Consider the following 15,843-nt stretch of genomic DNA (forward strand, 5'->3'; position numbering starts at 1 on the left):
TTACAAGCTGCTGTTTATGGTACATAGTTTCATTTTGATTGACAATGAGCACATCCATCCCTCGTCATATATTTGCAATGTTTTGTTAATGGCAATTATCACTTGTCAGATGTATATTGTTCTTAAAGGAGTTAGTAAGCGTACCACAACCCTGTATGACTCTGTGGTCGGATTTGTACCACGGCAACATGCCATTCATTGATGAATAGTTGGATGAAGTTTACTCTCTTCTATAGTATGATACCATGTACCTAATGTTGAGTAGTTCTCATAAGGCTTACTTGAGAGATGTCTCATGTTGTGTCCCATTTTGGCAACTCACTGGTTGATAAGGATTAGGTGAGCCTACGTAGAACTGTGTTTCCATTTATAATTATAGTCTCGACTGGTTTTCCAACTCTGTCAGCCATGGTTATTCTATCAGGTACCACCATGTTAAGTAGCTATGTTACCAAGATATGACAGAAACCTTGCAGAATGTGCTAGTGTGGATGTGATGTGTAGTGTACAAGTTTGAGGCCACCCCTCACCTCAATAGCTAGCTTTTGCTGTTGAGTCCTACTGAAAAGAATGAAGTCCCTATTCCTTGCCTTGTCATGATTGCTTGTTTCGTGTTTGTGAACTTCATACCAATCTGCCATGGTCATTCCGGAAGCATTTTAGTGATAATTGATGAGTTGGTCTGAAAGTCTTGACAGTAAGCTTTACAACTAGAGGAAGTTGGCTCTAAGTCCGTCTAATTGGTGCTTTAGTTCAACCGCTAGAACTCTGCATGCATGAGTGGCTGTAACAACTAAATTACAGTAGATGTGACTGTTGCTTTATGGCACGTTTGCAACCTGTAATAGTCTGCTCGAATGGGACCCAGGGCCGGCTTAAGGCCTGAACTCCTTGTCTAAAAGGCCCAAAATGGAGTCCTTGCGAAATGGACAGCCATTAAAAGAAGTATCATTGTCAGAAGGCCCAGGATAAAATAAGTTGGGGAAAAGCCCAGCAAAAGGGAGTACCATTGGAGCTATGAAGCTTACCTTATTCCTTATTAACAAGGGAAAGGGCTTTTTCAGCTGGTGTGCAGGAGCGCACTTCTGTTTTCTTATTTATCCACAAGGGGAAGAATTTATTTTTTGCAATGACTCGAAGTGGAAAGGCTGGAATAGAACCTGCCTTATCCAAACAACAGAAGAACTTTCGTGTTCAAACACTCGCAATAGTAGAGCCTCTGAGTTATGAGGCTTAGTTTGCTCGTTTGGGTTTTATTATTCATATTCTTATTTGGATGCAAAAGGCTCCAATATGAGGAATCGCCTTCGGCCTTGTTGAGTGTTGGGCCGATCCTCATGGCATTAATCTTTTTACTTGCTGGTTGATTTTCTGGGGTATGCAGACGGCTTTTATGCCATGGCACTTGAATATGGACCACATTTAATCCCAAGTCTTTCTTAGAAGAAGGTAATATCTTATTACTGTTGATGTCTTGTAGATGGAATAGGAAGATTGTTGAACGAATTTGTTGATAATTCTTATTCTGAAGACTCTGAACCCTAGTCAGGTCTGGATAATGAATGCATAACCTGCCCCTGCCCCTGCCCCTGCCCCTGCCCATTGGCTTTTCCTGAAAGCCGCTGTTGGGGTTGGGAGGGAATAATACGTGGCAAACCAGGTTTGAAATTTGGAATGCTCTTTGTCGTCACAATGTTAAAATCAGAACGGTGAACATTTACTTCTGCATGTTAAGTATATCTGTATTAAGTTATCTGCTTTGTGTTGCTAATCTGGTCACCTTTTGCAGGTTCAGAAGTGGTAGATGGGTTGATGCAAGTATTGTGGGGAATATTGGACATAGAGCAACCTGACACACAAACTATGAACAACATCGTTATATCCTCTGTGGAGTTGATTTATTGTTATGCTGAGTGTCTTGCTTTGCATGGGAAGGATTCAGGAGAGATATCTGTTGCCCCTGCTGTTTCATTATTGAAGAAACTTCTGTTCTCCTCCAATGAGGCCGTCCAGACATCCTGCAGGTATCTATATGTCATTATGTCCTTAACTGCCTGTTTCTTGTCTTTGCTTTCGATTTATTAAATTAATTGCTCTCTCTCTCTCTTTCTCTCTCTCTCTCTCTCTCTCTCTCTCTCTCTCTCTCTCTCTCTACAGCTTGGCTATATCTTCAAGGCTGCTTCAGATGCCATTTCCAAAGCAAACTATGTTAGGTGCAGATGATGCGGTGGAGAATGCATCACCTATTCTTTTGCCTGCTGATGTGACAGCCTCAGCTGTTGGAAATACTCAAATCATGGTTGAAGAAGACTCTATTACATCTTCTGTCCAATATTGCTGTGATGGTTGTTCCACTGTTCCTATACTTAGGAGAAGATGGCATTGCACTGTTTGCCCTGATTTTGATTTATGCGAGGCATGTTATGAAGTGCTTGATGCAGACCGGCTTCCTCCACCACACTCTAGGGATCATCCGATGTCTGCAATTCCAATTGAAGTGGAAACATTAGGTGGGGAAGGCAATGAGTTTCACTTGACGACAGATGATTTCAGTGACTCAAGCTTGTTGCCAAATGCAGCTGAAGTAAACAATCAAAGTTCTGCCCCATCGATTCATATGCTAGAACCCAATGAATCTGAGGAGTTCTCCACCTCCGTGATAGACCCAGTTACAATTTCAGCATCAAAAAGGGCTGTAAATTCGTTGCTTATTTCTGAACTTCTCGAACAGCTGAAAGGGTGGATGGAAACCTCCTCTGGGGTTCGGGCTATTCCTGTTATGCAGCTCTTTTATCGATTATCATCTGCTGTAGGTGGACCTTTTGTTGACAGCTCAAAACCAGAGAGCTTAGATTTGGAGAAATTAGTAAGATGGTTTTTGGATGAGGTTAATCTGAACAAACCTTTTGCAGCCAAAACTCGTTCTTCTTTTGGAGAGGTCACTATCCTTGTTTTTATGTTCTTTACTTTAATGCTACGAAATTGGCATCAGCCCGGCGTAGATATTTCTGTACCGAAATCCAGTGGAGCAACAGATATGCATGACAAAAGCGTCATCCATGTTCTACCTTTGTCTTCAGTTCCTTCCCTGTCATCGTTGGATGATCAAGAGAAAACTGAATTTGCTGCTCAGCTGCATAGCTCGTGTGGATCCCTTAGGCAGCAAGTTTTTGTTAATTATCTAATGGATATCCTGCAGCAGTTGGTGCATGTTTTCAAGTCCCAAACTGGTAGCTTTGACAATGGGAATGGTGCAAACCCTGGTTCAGGATGTGGGGCTCTGCTAACAGTCAGAAGAGAGCTACCAGCGGGTAACTTTTCTCCGTTCTTTTCAGATTCATATGCTAAATCACACCGGACGGACATATTTGCTGACTACCATAGGCTATTGTTAGAGAATGCTTTCCGTCTGGTTTACAGTTTGGTTAGACCAGAAAAGCATGACAAGGCTGTGGAGAAAGAGAAGGCATCCAAGATATCTTCTGGCAAGGATTTGAAACTAGATGGGTATCAGGATGTTCTCTGCAGTTACATCAACAATCCCCATACAAGTTTTGTGAGAAGGTACGCGAGGCGGCTTTTTCTGCATCTATGTGGTAGCAAGACTCACTATTACAGTGTTCGAGACTCTTGGCAGTTCTTGAGTGAAGTTAAGAGGCTTTTCAAATACATAAATAAATCTGGTGGCTTTCAAAGTACAATCCCCTATGAAAGGAGTGTTAAGATAGTGAAATGCCTGTCTACTATAGCTGAAGTAGCTACTGCACGGCCTCGGAACTGGCAAAAGTATTGTTTGAGGCATGGAGATGTCTTGTCCTTTCTGATGGATGGTATATTCTGTTTCGGGGAAGAGTCTGTTATTCATTCTCTTAAACTTCTGAATTTGGCTTTCTATACTGGAAAGGACATGAACCACGCCTTACAGAAAGCCGAAGCAGGGGACACAGGAACAAGTTTGAACAAATCAGGAGTGCAAGCTCTGGAGTCCAAGAAGAAGAAGAAAGGAGAAGACAGTGCTGAATCTGGTTTGGAGAAGTCTTATTTAGATATGGAGGCTGCTGTAGACATCTTCATTGCCAAAGGGGGAGATACCTTGAGGCAATTCATCGATTGCTTTCTGTTGGAATGGAATTCAAGCTCTGTACGGTCGGAAGCCAAATGTGTTCTCTACGGTGTCTGGCATCATGGAAAGCAGTCATTCAAGGAATCCTTGTTAGCATCTCTCTTGCATAAAGTGAATTGCCTGCCAATGTTTGGCCAGAATATCATTGAGTATACTGAACTCGTCACCTGCTTGTCGGGGAAGCCTGATAACATTTTGAAGCAACAGAACACTGAAATTGTGGACAGATGCTTGACCCCTGATGTGATCAGGTGCATCTTTGAGACACTTCACTCCCAGAATGAACTTTTGGCTAATCATCCGAATTCACGTATATACAACACTTTGAGTGGTTTAGTGGAATTTGATGGGTACTATCTCGAGAGTGAGCCTTGTGTTGCTTGTAGCTCTCCTGAGGTGCCCTACAGTAGGATGAAGCTAGAAAGTTTAAAATCAGAGACAAAATTTACAGATAATCGCATCATAGTGAAATGTACTGGGAGCTATACCATCCAGAGTGTGACCATGAATGTTCACGATGCTCGTAGGTCCAAATCAGTCAAAGTGTTGAACCTCTATTACAACAATAGGCCTGTGGCTGACTTGTCAGAGTTGAAGAATAATTGGTCATTGTGGAAACGTGCAAAGAGCTGCCACCTTGCTTTCAATCAGACTGAGCTAAAAGTGGACTTTCCCATTCCAATCACTGCATGTAACTTCATGATTGAGTTGGATTCTTTCTACGAAAATCTTCAAGCTTTATCCCTTGAACCATTGCAGTGTCCACGTTGCAGTCGTCCTGTCACTGATAAGCACGGGATTTGTAGTAATTGCCATGAGAATGCATATCAATGCAGGCAATGTCGCAATATCAATTATGAGAATCTGGATTCTTTCTTGTGCAATGAATGTGGGTACAGCAAATATGGTCGCTTTGAATTTAATTTTATGGCAAAGCCGAGTTTCATTTTTGACAGTATGGAAAATGATGAAGATATGAAGCGGGGCCTGGCTGCTATAGAATCTGAATCAGAAAATGCTCACAGGAGATATCAGCAACTGCTGGGCTTTAAGAAACCTTTGCTTAAGATTGTGTCAAGCATTGGTGACAACGAGATTGACTCTCAGCAAAAGGATTCTGTGCAGCAAATGATGGTCTCTTTGCCTGGACCTTCATGCAAGATAAACCGTAAAATTGCACTTCTTGGTGTCCTATACGGTGAGAAGTGCAAAGCAGCTTTTGATTCTGTTAGCAAAAGTGTGCAGACACTTCAAGGCCTTCGACAGGTTTTGATGAACTACTTGCATCAGAAAAATTCTGATAGTGCAGTTGCATCATCCAGATTTGTGGTATCCAGATCACCGAACAATTGCTATGGCTGTGCTTCTACATTCGTTACACAGTGTCTGGAAATACTGCAGGTGCTATCAAAGCGCCCAAACTCAAAGAAGCAACTTGTTTCTGCTGGCATTTTATCCGAGTTGTTTGAAAATAATATTCATCAGGGTCCTAAAACTGCTCGTGTCCAAGCCAGGGCAGCTCTTTGTGCTTTCTCAGAAGGTGATATAGATGCGGTGGCAGAGTTGAATAGTTTGATACAGAAGAAAGTCTTGTACTGCCTTGAACATCATCGCTCAATGGACATCGCCCTGGCTACCCATGAAGAGCTGCTGTTGCTTTCAGAGGTGTGTTCTTTGGCGGATGAATTTTGGGAGTCGAGACTGCGAGTTGTCTTCCAGTTGTTATTTTCTGCGATTAAATTAGGTGCCAAGCATCCTGCTATTTCTGAGCATGTTATTCTTCCTTGTCTGAGGATTATAGCTCAGGCATGTACTCCTCCAAAACCAGATACAACCGACAAAGAGCCAGGGATGGGAAAGCCAGCCTCGTCATCAGATGAAAACAACTTAAATCCTTCTGCACATTCCAGTGCTCTTGTTAGTGGGGGTAAGACTCTGCCTGAATCATTAGAAAAGAGTTGGGATGGTTCTCAAAAGACTCAAGACATGCAGTTACTGAGCTACTCAGAGTGGGAGAAGGGAGCTTCGTACCTTGATTTTGTTAGGCGGCAGTATAAAGTTTGCCAGGCTGAGAAGGGAGGTCAGAGGTCTCGGCCACAGAGATATGACTACCTGGCTTTGAAATATGCCCTTAGATGGAAGCGCCGTGCTTGTAAGACCAAAAGTGAGTTTACATCATTTGAGCTGGGCTCTTGGGTTACAGAACTTGTATTGAGTGCTTGTTCTCAATCTATTAGGTCTGAGATGTGTATGCTGATTAGCTTACTTTGTGGCCAAAGTTCTTCACGGCGGTTCCGGTTGTTGAATTTACTAATGTCATTGTTACCAGCAACGCTTTCTGCCGGTGAAAATGCCGCTGAGTACTTTGAAATGCTCTTTAAAATGATAGATTCTGAAGATGCCCGTCTTTTCTTGACTGTACGTGGAGGCCTAACTACAATTTGTGAGTTAATTAGCCGAGAAGTGGGCAATGTTGAATCCCTGGAGAGGAGCCTGCATATTGACATTTCACAGGGCTTTATTCTTCACAAGCTAATAGAGCTCCTCGGAAAATTTTTGGAGGTTTGCAATATTAGATCCAGGTATTAGTGCTTTGCATGTTTTGTTTTGTAGAGGATTTTGTTCTTCATTAGCCATTCTTTAATTTGATCTTGATGCTAGATTCATACGGGAGAAGCTGCTGTCTCAAGTCCTTGAGGCCTTCATCATTGTCCGAGGCTTGATAGTGCAAAAGACGAAGCTGATTAGTGATTGTAATCGTCTTTTAAAGGATCTTCTTGATGGTCTTCTACTGGAGAGCAACGAAAATAAGCGGCAATTCATACGAGCATGCATTAGTGGTTTGCAAATCCATGGAGAGGAGAGAAAAGGACGGGCTTCTTTGGTATGTAGGATATTCTCTGTGATCTATCTTTAATAGTTTGTTTCTTACTCTCCATTTTAAGTGTCCTCTACGGGGAATTGAGCTTTTTAAGGAATCACAACTTAATTTCCAAAATTAACCTTCTGTGAAGTTAATTAGTTTAGATGTGTTTAAATTGTTTGTCTTTCAATATGGATCTCAAAAAATAGGTAATATCGATCTTGAATCTTGATAGATCTCAATTAGTTTTATTATAAAAAGTTCTCAAAATCGTGAAAAATACTATAAATTGAATGATATAGTCGATCTAAAAAAACATGAATATCGATAATGGTCAAACCAATTGTGATGGAAAGAGTAGTTTTGAAGGGTAAAATTGGAAGTTTGGCATGTTTTGATGGTTATTTTCAGAAAGTGGACACTTATTTGGGACATCCCAAAATAGAAACATGGACACTTAAAGTGGGACGGAGGGAGTAATTTTTTTCTCCAACATTTTTCAGAAACTTAGAACTCCTTATGACAACCAAGTGAAGTCAATTTGGGAAAACTTTTTGCCATTATAGATAGAATTAATTGTGAAGCTTAGCTTTTGTTGAATTCATAATATGTATCATGTGTGCTGTGAGCTCTTGTCAAAACTGTTTTAGTTAAAGCTTGGGCTAATTTGAGAACATTCTTTGCGTTGTTTGATAAACTACCACTGTTGGATGGCTGTCCATTGATTCATTATGAGGTTCTCTACTCTCTCTTCATGCTTTGGGAATGCTTTTCTCAACATATTTTGCGCATAAATTAACAAGTAATATTGATTGATTACTAATTTACAATTAAATTTCAACTGTATTTTCAGTTTATTTTGGAGCAGCTATGCAATCTGATCTGCCCTTCAAAAGCGGAGCCTGTATATCTTTTGGTTCTGAACAAGGCACACACTCAAGAAGAATTTATCAGGGGATCAATGACCAAGAATCCTTATTCCAGTGCTGAGATTGGTCCTTTGATGCGTGATGTTAAAAACAAAATATGTCACCAGTTGGATCTCTTAGGTCTGATAGAGGACGACTATGGTATGGAGTTGCTAGTAGCTGGAAATATCATCTCTCTTGATTTGAGCATTGCTCAAGTTTACGAACAAGTTTGGAGAAAGTCAAATAGCCAGTCTTCAAACACCACAACTAGTAGCACGTTGCTATCAGCTAATGCTGTCACGTCAGCCCGAGATTGTCCTCCAATGACTGTTACTTATCGCCTTCAGGTTTGTTTCTGCGAATTTTAGTGCATCTGGCATTGTTCGTCGTTTGTGTTTTTATAGCAATTTGAAGAGGAAAATCTTCTTCGTAAGTATTGTGCAGATAGCTGGCCAATGTATATTTCTTGTACATTTTTTTGTCCTCTGGAATACTATGGGTGTTTTCAAGTATGTCAATCCTGCCATTCAATGCTATGTTACTGCATTTCTTCCCCATTTTGAGGCATATGCAATCCAAGAAGCAGACACTATTAGGACAGTAGCATGTTGTCTTGGACAGCTGTGTTGGATTGCTGACACGACATGACACTTATCAACCACTACAAAATATGTGCCTGTCACTTTTTTGAGTTGGACGCTTGGGGGACACTCATCGTAGTCACTTAGGTATTGACGACACGCATTAGCTATCTATTCTATTGATAAAGGCTGAGTTGTGTGGTGTACCCTCTTTGTGAAGCTGTATGGACTTTTAAGTTTCCTAAATTGTCCCAAATCTTTATTATATTCAAACTGTAATTGTGATGTATAGAATAATTGCTTTGGACAAAATAGTAATTCAATCAGAAAGCACCTCATCACGTGTAACCATTTTCTATTTTCCTTATTTTTCTCCACACTCACGTAGTGAGTGCCCCACTTCTAGCAAGGTTCTAAAAGTAACTCATCGTAGTTGTGTGGGAATGCAATGGTTAGACATGTTGGTGTTTAAGTTAAGACCTGTTGTTTTAATTTCAAATATTGTTATTCTCATTATCTATGAGCATAATATGCGCACATATCACCTATATAAAGTTTTAGAATTCTTGTGTTGAACACGTCCTTAGAGTTTTGTGTCCTACATCTTCTTAAAATTGGCATGCTGGCACTTCTGTGTGTTTTGGGTGTCCATCCCATGCTACTTAGGGTGTATAACTACACTGATGGTTCTCAAAGTTTGGACTCGTATCATTGTTTTTCATTCGCAATCTCTTTAATTAGTTCGAGTATTTCGTTGTTCTTGCTTTGTATTGTGCTTATTTATATTGAAATCATGTTTGAGAAGCTCTCTAGTCACCGTAAAATTTCTTCTCGTATGGCTCAGTGAGAAATTTTGATATGGAAAAGGGTTTTGATGTTCTGCATCACAATTAATGTTCCATTCTGCAATTTGGCAGGGGTTAGATGGTGAAGCTACTGAACGAATGATCAAAGAGTTGGAGGAGGATAGGGAGGAATCTCAGGATCCAGAGGTCGAGTTTTCAATTGCAGGGGCAGTCCGGGAGTGTGGTGGGCTTGAAATCATTTTGGGCATCGTTCAGGTATGTTGATACAAGTGTCTCCCTATCCTAGTCTAGGATTATTTGGACCTTTTTATGCTCTATGTCAACTGGATTAGTTTTTTTATTAGGTTGAAAGATTCACAATTTTCACTTATATTCCTATTTTCCAATTTTTAAGGTTAAGAAATATTACATATCGAAAGTCTCTCTCTGTCTCTGTTGCTTTAGGCTTTGCTTTTTAAATCTTGTTCGGTTGGGCAGATTGCTTATCAAATTTCCCACCTTTTCTCCTGCAAATAAGCAAATAAGCAAGGTGGATGAAGCAGTTTTGGTTATTGCTTATTAATAGGAAATAAGCAAATAAGACTTGTGAACCTGACGGGGCCTTATATTTATTATGTGATGAATATATTAGTATGGTATGATTAGTATTAAGGCGTCATTATTTTTTCTTCTTAATGGCTGTCCTATTTGACCTTATCGTTTTCTTCAAAACTTTCTTTTTTATGCATTAAAACTACTTTGTGTTTCCACGATCATATATACGTCTGACATTGGATCTAAACGTACAGCATTCACGAGACGAATTGAAGTCAAACCAAGAGCAGTTGGCTGCGGTGCTTAACCTCCTAATGCTTTGCTGCAAGATAAGAGAAAACAGAAGGGCCTTATTAAGGCTTGGGGCTTTAAATGTACTCCTTGAGACAGCTCGGCATGCTTTCTCCGTGGATGCCATGGAGCCAGCTGAAGGTATTCTTTTGATCGTGGAGAGCCTGACACTGGAAGCAAATGAGAGTGATAACATTAGCATCACAGAGAGTGTTCTTACAGTCACAAGTGGAGAAAGTGGTGCTAGTGAGCAGGCCAAGAAAATAGTTCTAATGTTCCTGGAAAGGTTGTGCCATCCTTCAAGCCTTAAAAAATCAAATAAACAGCAGAGGAACACTGAGATGGTTGCAAGAATCTTGCCTTACTTAACCTACGGTGAACCTGCAGCAATGGATGCACTCATCCAGCATTTTGAGCCTTACTTACAAGACTGGAGTGAATTTGATCGGCTGCAAAAACTGCACTTAGAGAATCCAAAAGATGAGAGCATTGTGGAGCAAGCAATGAAACAGAGTTTTGCGATGGAGAACTTTGTTAGAGTCTCGGAGTCACTGAAGACGAGTTCATGTGGCGAGAGGTTGAAGGACATCATTTTGGAGAAGGGGATTACTGGAGTTGCAGTTAGACATCTGAAAGAGAGTTTTGCATTTACAGGGCAGGGCGACTTTAAATCTAGCGCTGAATGGGCATTTGGTTTAAAACTTCCATCTGTGCCACTTATCATGTCTATGCTGAGGGGCTTGTCAATGGGGCATTTGGCCACCCAAAGGTGTATTGATGATGGGGGAATCTTACCATTGCTTCATGCCTTGGAGGGAGTTGCAGGTGAAAATGAGATCGGGGCAAGGGCTGAGAACTTGTTAGACACTCTCTCTGATAAGGAGGGAAAAGGTGACGGGTTCCTAGCAGAGAAGGTTCACAGATTGCGGCATGCCACTCGAGATGAGATGAGGCGCCGAGCTCTAAGGAAGAGGGAGGAAATGCTCCAGGTACTTAATTTCAAAGCTGTGGCTGAGCTATGATAGTTTGGATTTTTTTTTGTTTGTTTGTTTGTTTGTTAAATAGACTTTTTATCATAAATCTTGTGCATGGGCTCCCATTTCTGTCAGCATATTTTCCTAGTATCCTTCTCTTTAGACTTGTGATTCGAAACCTAGCCTTTTGTGTGGAAGTAAGCAGTTCCAAGTTTGTAGTTTATTCAAATATTTTTGTCAAGTCACCAATTATCCCAAGTGCTTAAATTAGAGAATTGACCCAACAAACGTTTTGTCAAGTTCTTTAACAGCTAAAACAATTCAAGTTTACTTTTACGGTTTAGAATTGTTAAAGGGGCTTTTCGAATGATCAACCATTGGCAGGCGGAATTAACTCCCTATAATTTGATTAGTGTTGACACACACACACTGAAGTTACATATATATATATATATATATATATATATATATATATATATATATCTATATATATATATATATATATATATATATATATATACAGATTCAATCAGGTAAGGGCGCCCTTACCTTGTTAAGGTAAGGACCTCCCATTTTCCGATCGAATTTCGATGATCCGAGCCGCTCAATGTGTTTAAAACGTGATTTTAAGGGTACTCGCAAGAAATCGGCAAAAAAAATGACCGGAAAGGGCTTTATCCGAGCAGTTTTTGTTTGTTTTTTATCGAACGGTTCAAATAAAAACTGTTCGAATGAAGCCCTTCCTAATATTTTTTTTTGCTGATTTCTCGCGGGTACCCTTAAAATCACGTTCTGAACACATTGAGCGGCTCGGATCATCGAAATTCGATCGGGAAAAGGGAGAAAAAGGGAAGCCCTTACCTTAACAAGGTAAGGGCGCCCTTACCTGAAGGGGACTGTATATATATATATATATATATATATATATATATATATATATATATATATATATATATATATATATATATATATATAGTATATATTTTGCTCGGCTACTGCAGATACATCTAAGACAACAGATTGGAAAAAAATGGTGTATGTTACAATTTGATAATAGTAACTGAGTTACTAGTGTTAAGCCATCCATATCTGATCCAATTTTTATTGTACCAGCGACTGGGAATGCGGCAGGAATTGGCTTCAGATGGTGGAGGGAGGATTGTTGTAACTCAACCACTCCTTGAGGGTTTGGACGATGTTGAGGAGGAAGAAGATGGACTAGCATGCATGGTGTGCCGAGAGGGCTATAGTCTGAGGCCTACTGACTTGCTAGGTGTTTACTCTTACAGCAAGCGAGTGAACCTGGGTGTTGGAACTTCAGGAAGTGCACGCGGGGAGTGTGTATACACAACAGTTAGCCATTTCAATATCATACACTTCCAGTGCCATCAGGAGGCTAAAAGAGCTGATGCCGCTCTAAAGAATCCTAAGAAAGAATGGGATGGAGCTGCCCTTAGAAACAATGAGACGCTTTGCAATAACCTATTTCCCTTGCGGGGTCCAGCTGTTCCTGTAGCGCAATACAATCGGCATGTTGACATGTACTGGGATAACCTCAATGCTCTGGGACGTGCTGATGGAAGTCGATTGCGGTTGTTGACTTACGACATTGTCCTGGTATACAATACTCTTTCCTCCTTTTTTCCCCCTTAATGTTCTTCACTTTTCCCTTTGTTGTTTTATGGAAAAGATTTTAAGGTTGTTTCTTGTTGGTCAAATATGTGCTTGTTTGCATCTAATGGTCATTCTGATTATGAACATGAACTGTGTGACTCATTTTGTTTAATTCTTGGTCCAAAAACAAAGGTCGGTCAGGGATTTTATATGGCCGTTACATATTCTATCGGCTATTAAGTAACAGGGATTTGGACTTCCGTTACCGTTACTGTAGACAATATCGGCCCATATATGGCAACGTCATTTCTATCACACAGTTCCCGTCTCGCTATTTCTTCTACTAATTTGAAGAGAGAAGACTAGCATTGGAGTTCTGGGTGCTGTAAAAATTTTCGGATGGTAATCGGGAAAATCTCGCTGTTAACTTTTGGGTATGACTATTGTATCAATTATCTGGTCATACCTGCACTACTGAGCGGGTACTTATCCACTCTTATATCTGGCCTAAGCGATGCTCAATATTTGATTGCATTTATTGCCTTTGTTAGCCAGGATATGTTTAACATTTTGCGAACGTGGCCCGGGACATAATTGAAATGCCATAAGAACTTTTTTTATTTATACCAATATTGTATACATCAGCGGGTGTTAATGGGGGAAGTTAGTGAGTTAGTTCATAGGGGGTTCAGAGACTATCCATAGCGCTGAACCCACAAACCGCCCACAACGGGGCTCGAACCCTAGTCTCCCACAAGGGAGAGCCAGGAGTTGCCAACTGGGCTACAAACTCATTGCTAAATGCCATAAGAACTTGGATATGTATAAATATGTCATGGTTAGGCCCCTAAACAACTCAATGTTTCGGTATATTTCCTAGCGATGTGTTTCGGTGCCTTTTGGTATATGTCGGTGAAACATTAGAATTCTATCTACTGATGTCTCTTTTTGGTCTTCTCGGAAACGGAAACATTTAACCGTTTCAATGGAAACTAAGTGAAATTTTTATTCCTTTAATTATAATACAGTTTGCGATAGTTTTGACATGAAGTGTGCATCACTTCTATATTGCAGATGCTTGCTCGCTTTGCAACTGGTGCATCATTCAGTGCTGACTGCAAAGGTGGGGGAAAAGAAAGCAACTCCCGTTTCCTTCCTTTCATGATTCAGATGGCCCGTCACCTGCTTGATCAGGGTAACCACTCTCAGCGCAAAACCATGGCCAAGTCCGTTGCAACCTACTTGACCTCATCCTCAGCAGATTCAACCCCATCAGCCGCTTCCGGCGGAACAGAAGAAACTGTCCAATTCATGATGGTGAACTCGCTCCTCTCTGAATCCTATGAGTCTTGGTTGCAACACCGCCGTGCCTTCTTGCAACGAGGAATCTACCACGCGTACATGCAGCACACCCACGGACGATCACCCCACCGCACATCACTGAATCAACCTACAGCTGAATCCAGTGGAATTAATGATCTGCTATCTATAGTTCAACCAATGCTGGTGTACACTGGCTTGATTGAGCAGCTTCAGTGTTTCTTCAAAGTCAATAAATCGCCTGCAAATGCAGTGGTTGGCCGAGCAGAAGGGGATTCTTCTTCTTCTTCTTCAAAGGAATCAGGCGGCGGGGAAGTGGACGGTGGAAGCTTGGAAGGTTGGGAGGTGGTGATGAGAGAGAAACTGTTGAATGTGAGGGAGATGGTTGGGTTCTCGCGAGAGTTGCTCACGTGGCTAGGGGATGCCACTTCTGCCAGTGATTTGCAGGAGGCGTTTGACGTCATTGGAGTTTTGGCCGATGTGTTGTCTGGTGGGTTTGCACGGTGTGAGGACTTCGTTTATGCCGCCATTGATAGTGGGAAAAGCTGAGAATTTATAGGAATTATTAGAAGCAATGTGTAAGTGTAATGTTCTTTTTTCCCCTCTTTTGCATATGTGATCTGGAAATGAGCAGCTTATGTTGTGTTGTTAATTGTAAGTCAGATTAGGAGTTTAATTTCCTGTTAATGAAGAGGATTGTGAACTCACGAGTGTTCATAAATTTTGAAGATCGATCTCCATCTGCTTTACAGAGTACATAAATGCAACGATGTGATGAGTTCACGATTTTTCTGTTTGATGCTTGCTTCATTTCCCTCCACTGCTGCAAACGCGCCACTTCCATCACCCGAAACACCAACAACGATTACCTCGTTAGGTGTTTTCTCCAACACGGCTATCAAGAAAAAACCGAGGGACAGATGAGTTCGGGTAACTACCCGTTTCAAATATAGGATTACAGTAGCTTTTTCGTAAAAAAAATTAAAATCATATGTTGAAATAAATGTAATACCCATCGAGTCCGAGAATTTTTATTTAATTTTTGTCAACTTCATTATTCAATTACGCGATATAACATTCACCATAACAATCAAGTCCGAGAATTTACGGGAGAGTTCAATAGTAGCTATGCATTTATTAGTTAGGGATCCCATGAAACTAATATTTTTGTAGATGCATCTTATCTCCGTGCTGAGGTTGTATTTTGATCCTTCATTTTTCAAAAATCCATTTATACCTTTTCTCTCCCCTAATCTTGTGCATCTTTCGAAATCTTTCTTTGCCTCAATCTTTTCTCTCCCAAAATCTCAAAGCAATTATTAGAATAAAAATCCTTCTTTTTTCAAAAATCCATAATTAATACCTTTTCTCTCTCCGAATATTGTGTATCTTTCTTTGTCTCAATCTTCTCTCTCCCAAAATCTCAAAACAATTCGTAAATAAAAATAAAACGCAAAGTAATAAACTTACCAATACTATGGATAATTCTGAAGGAGGCGTGATAGTTTCTCACTAATTTCTATTGTACTATCTCCTAAACTCTCCTAATTTCGTTAGATTTCATCCTTGAAACTCTTATATGCACCTAGTTTGCCCTCATCTATTCCATATTACACCTAGTTACGCAAATAGTTTACAAGGCTCTGATTTTTGAATGAAAAACTTCCATTTGTCGTGTGTAGGGGGCCGAAATATCCGAAGGTTCATAAGGTTCAGAAAGGGGGATAAAGGTTCACGCTATTCCATCGTCCAGCTGTCTCAGTTCAACTGTAAATGGGGGTGAGCTTCGGCCCGTTGCGTCATTAGTCATCCGAAGGATAGACGGA

General features: G+C 40.6%; 1 protein-coding gene across 1 annotated transcript in view; it reads left to right on the forward strand.

Annotated features, from left to right (window-relative positions):
- Positions 1 to 14,803, forward strand: part of LOC131304532 (auxin transport protein BIG) — a 30,408-nt gene extending 15,605 nt beyond the window's left edge. The window contains exons 7-14 of the mRNA XM_058331781.1: positions 1,790 to 2,024; positions 2,158 to 6,705; positions 6,785 to 7,007; positions 7,840 to 8,244; positions 9,396 to 9,539; positions 10,073 to 11,098; positions 12,197 to 12,700; positions 13,772 to 14,803. Coding sequence (XP_058187764.1) covers positions 1,790 to 2,024; positions 2,158 to 6,705; positions 6,785 to 7,007; positions 7,840 to 8,244; positions 9,396 to 9,539; positions 10,073 to 11,098; positions 12,197 to 12,700; positions 13,772 to 14,566 — 7,880 coding nt within the window. The 3' untranslated portion in view covers positions 14,567 to 14,803. The remainder of the gene's footprint in view (positions 1 to 1,789; positions 2,025 to 2,157; positions 6,706 to 6,784; positions 7,008 to 7,839; positions 8,245 to 9,395; positions 9,540 to 10,072; positions 11,099 to 12,196; positions 12,701 to 13,771) is intronic.
- The last annotated feature ends 1,040 nt before the right edge of the window (positions 14,804 to 15,843 follow it).

Source organism: Rhododendron vialii, chromosome 10a, assembly GCF_030253575.1.
Source record: "Rhododendron vialii isolate Sample 1 chromosome 10a, ASM3025357v1".
In the NCBI taxonomy this organism is placed as follows: domain Eukaryota; kingdom Viridiplantae; phylum Streptophyta; class Magnoliopsida; order Ericales; family Ericaceae; genus Rhododendron; species Rhododendron vialii.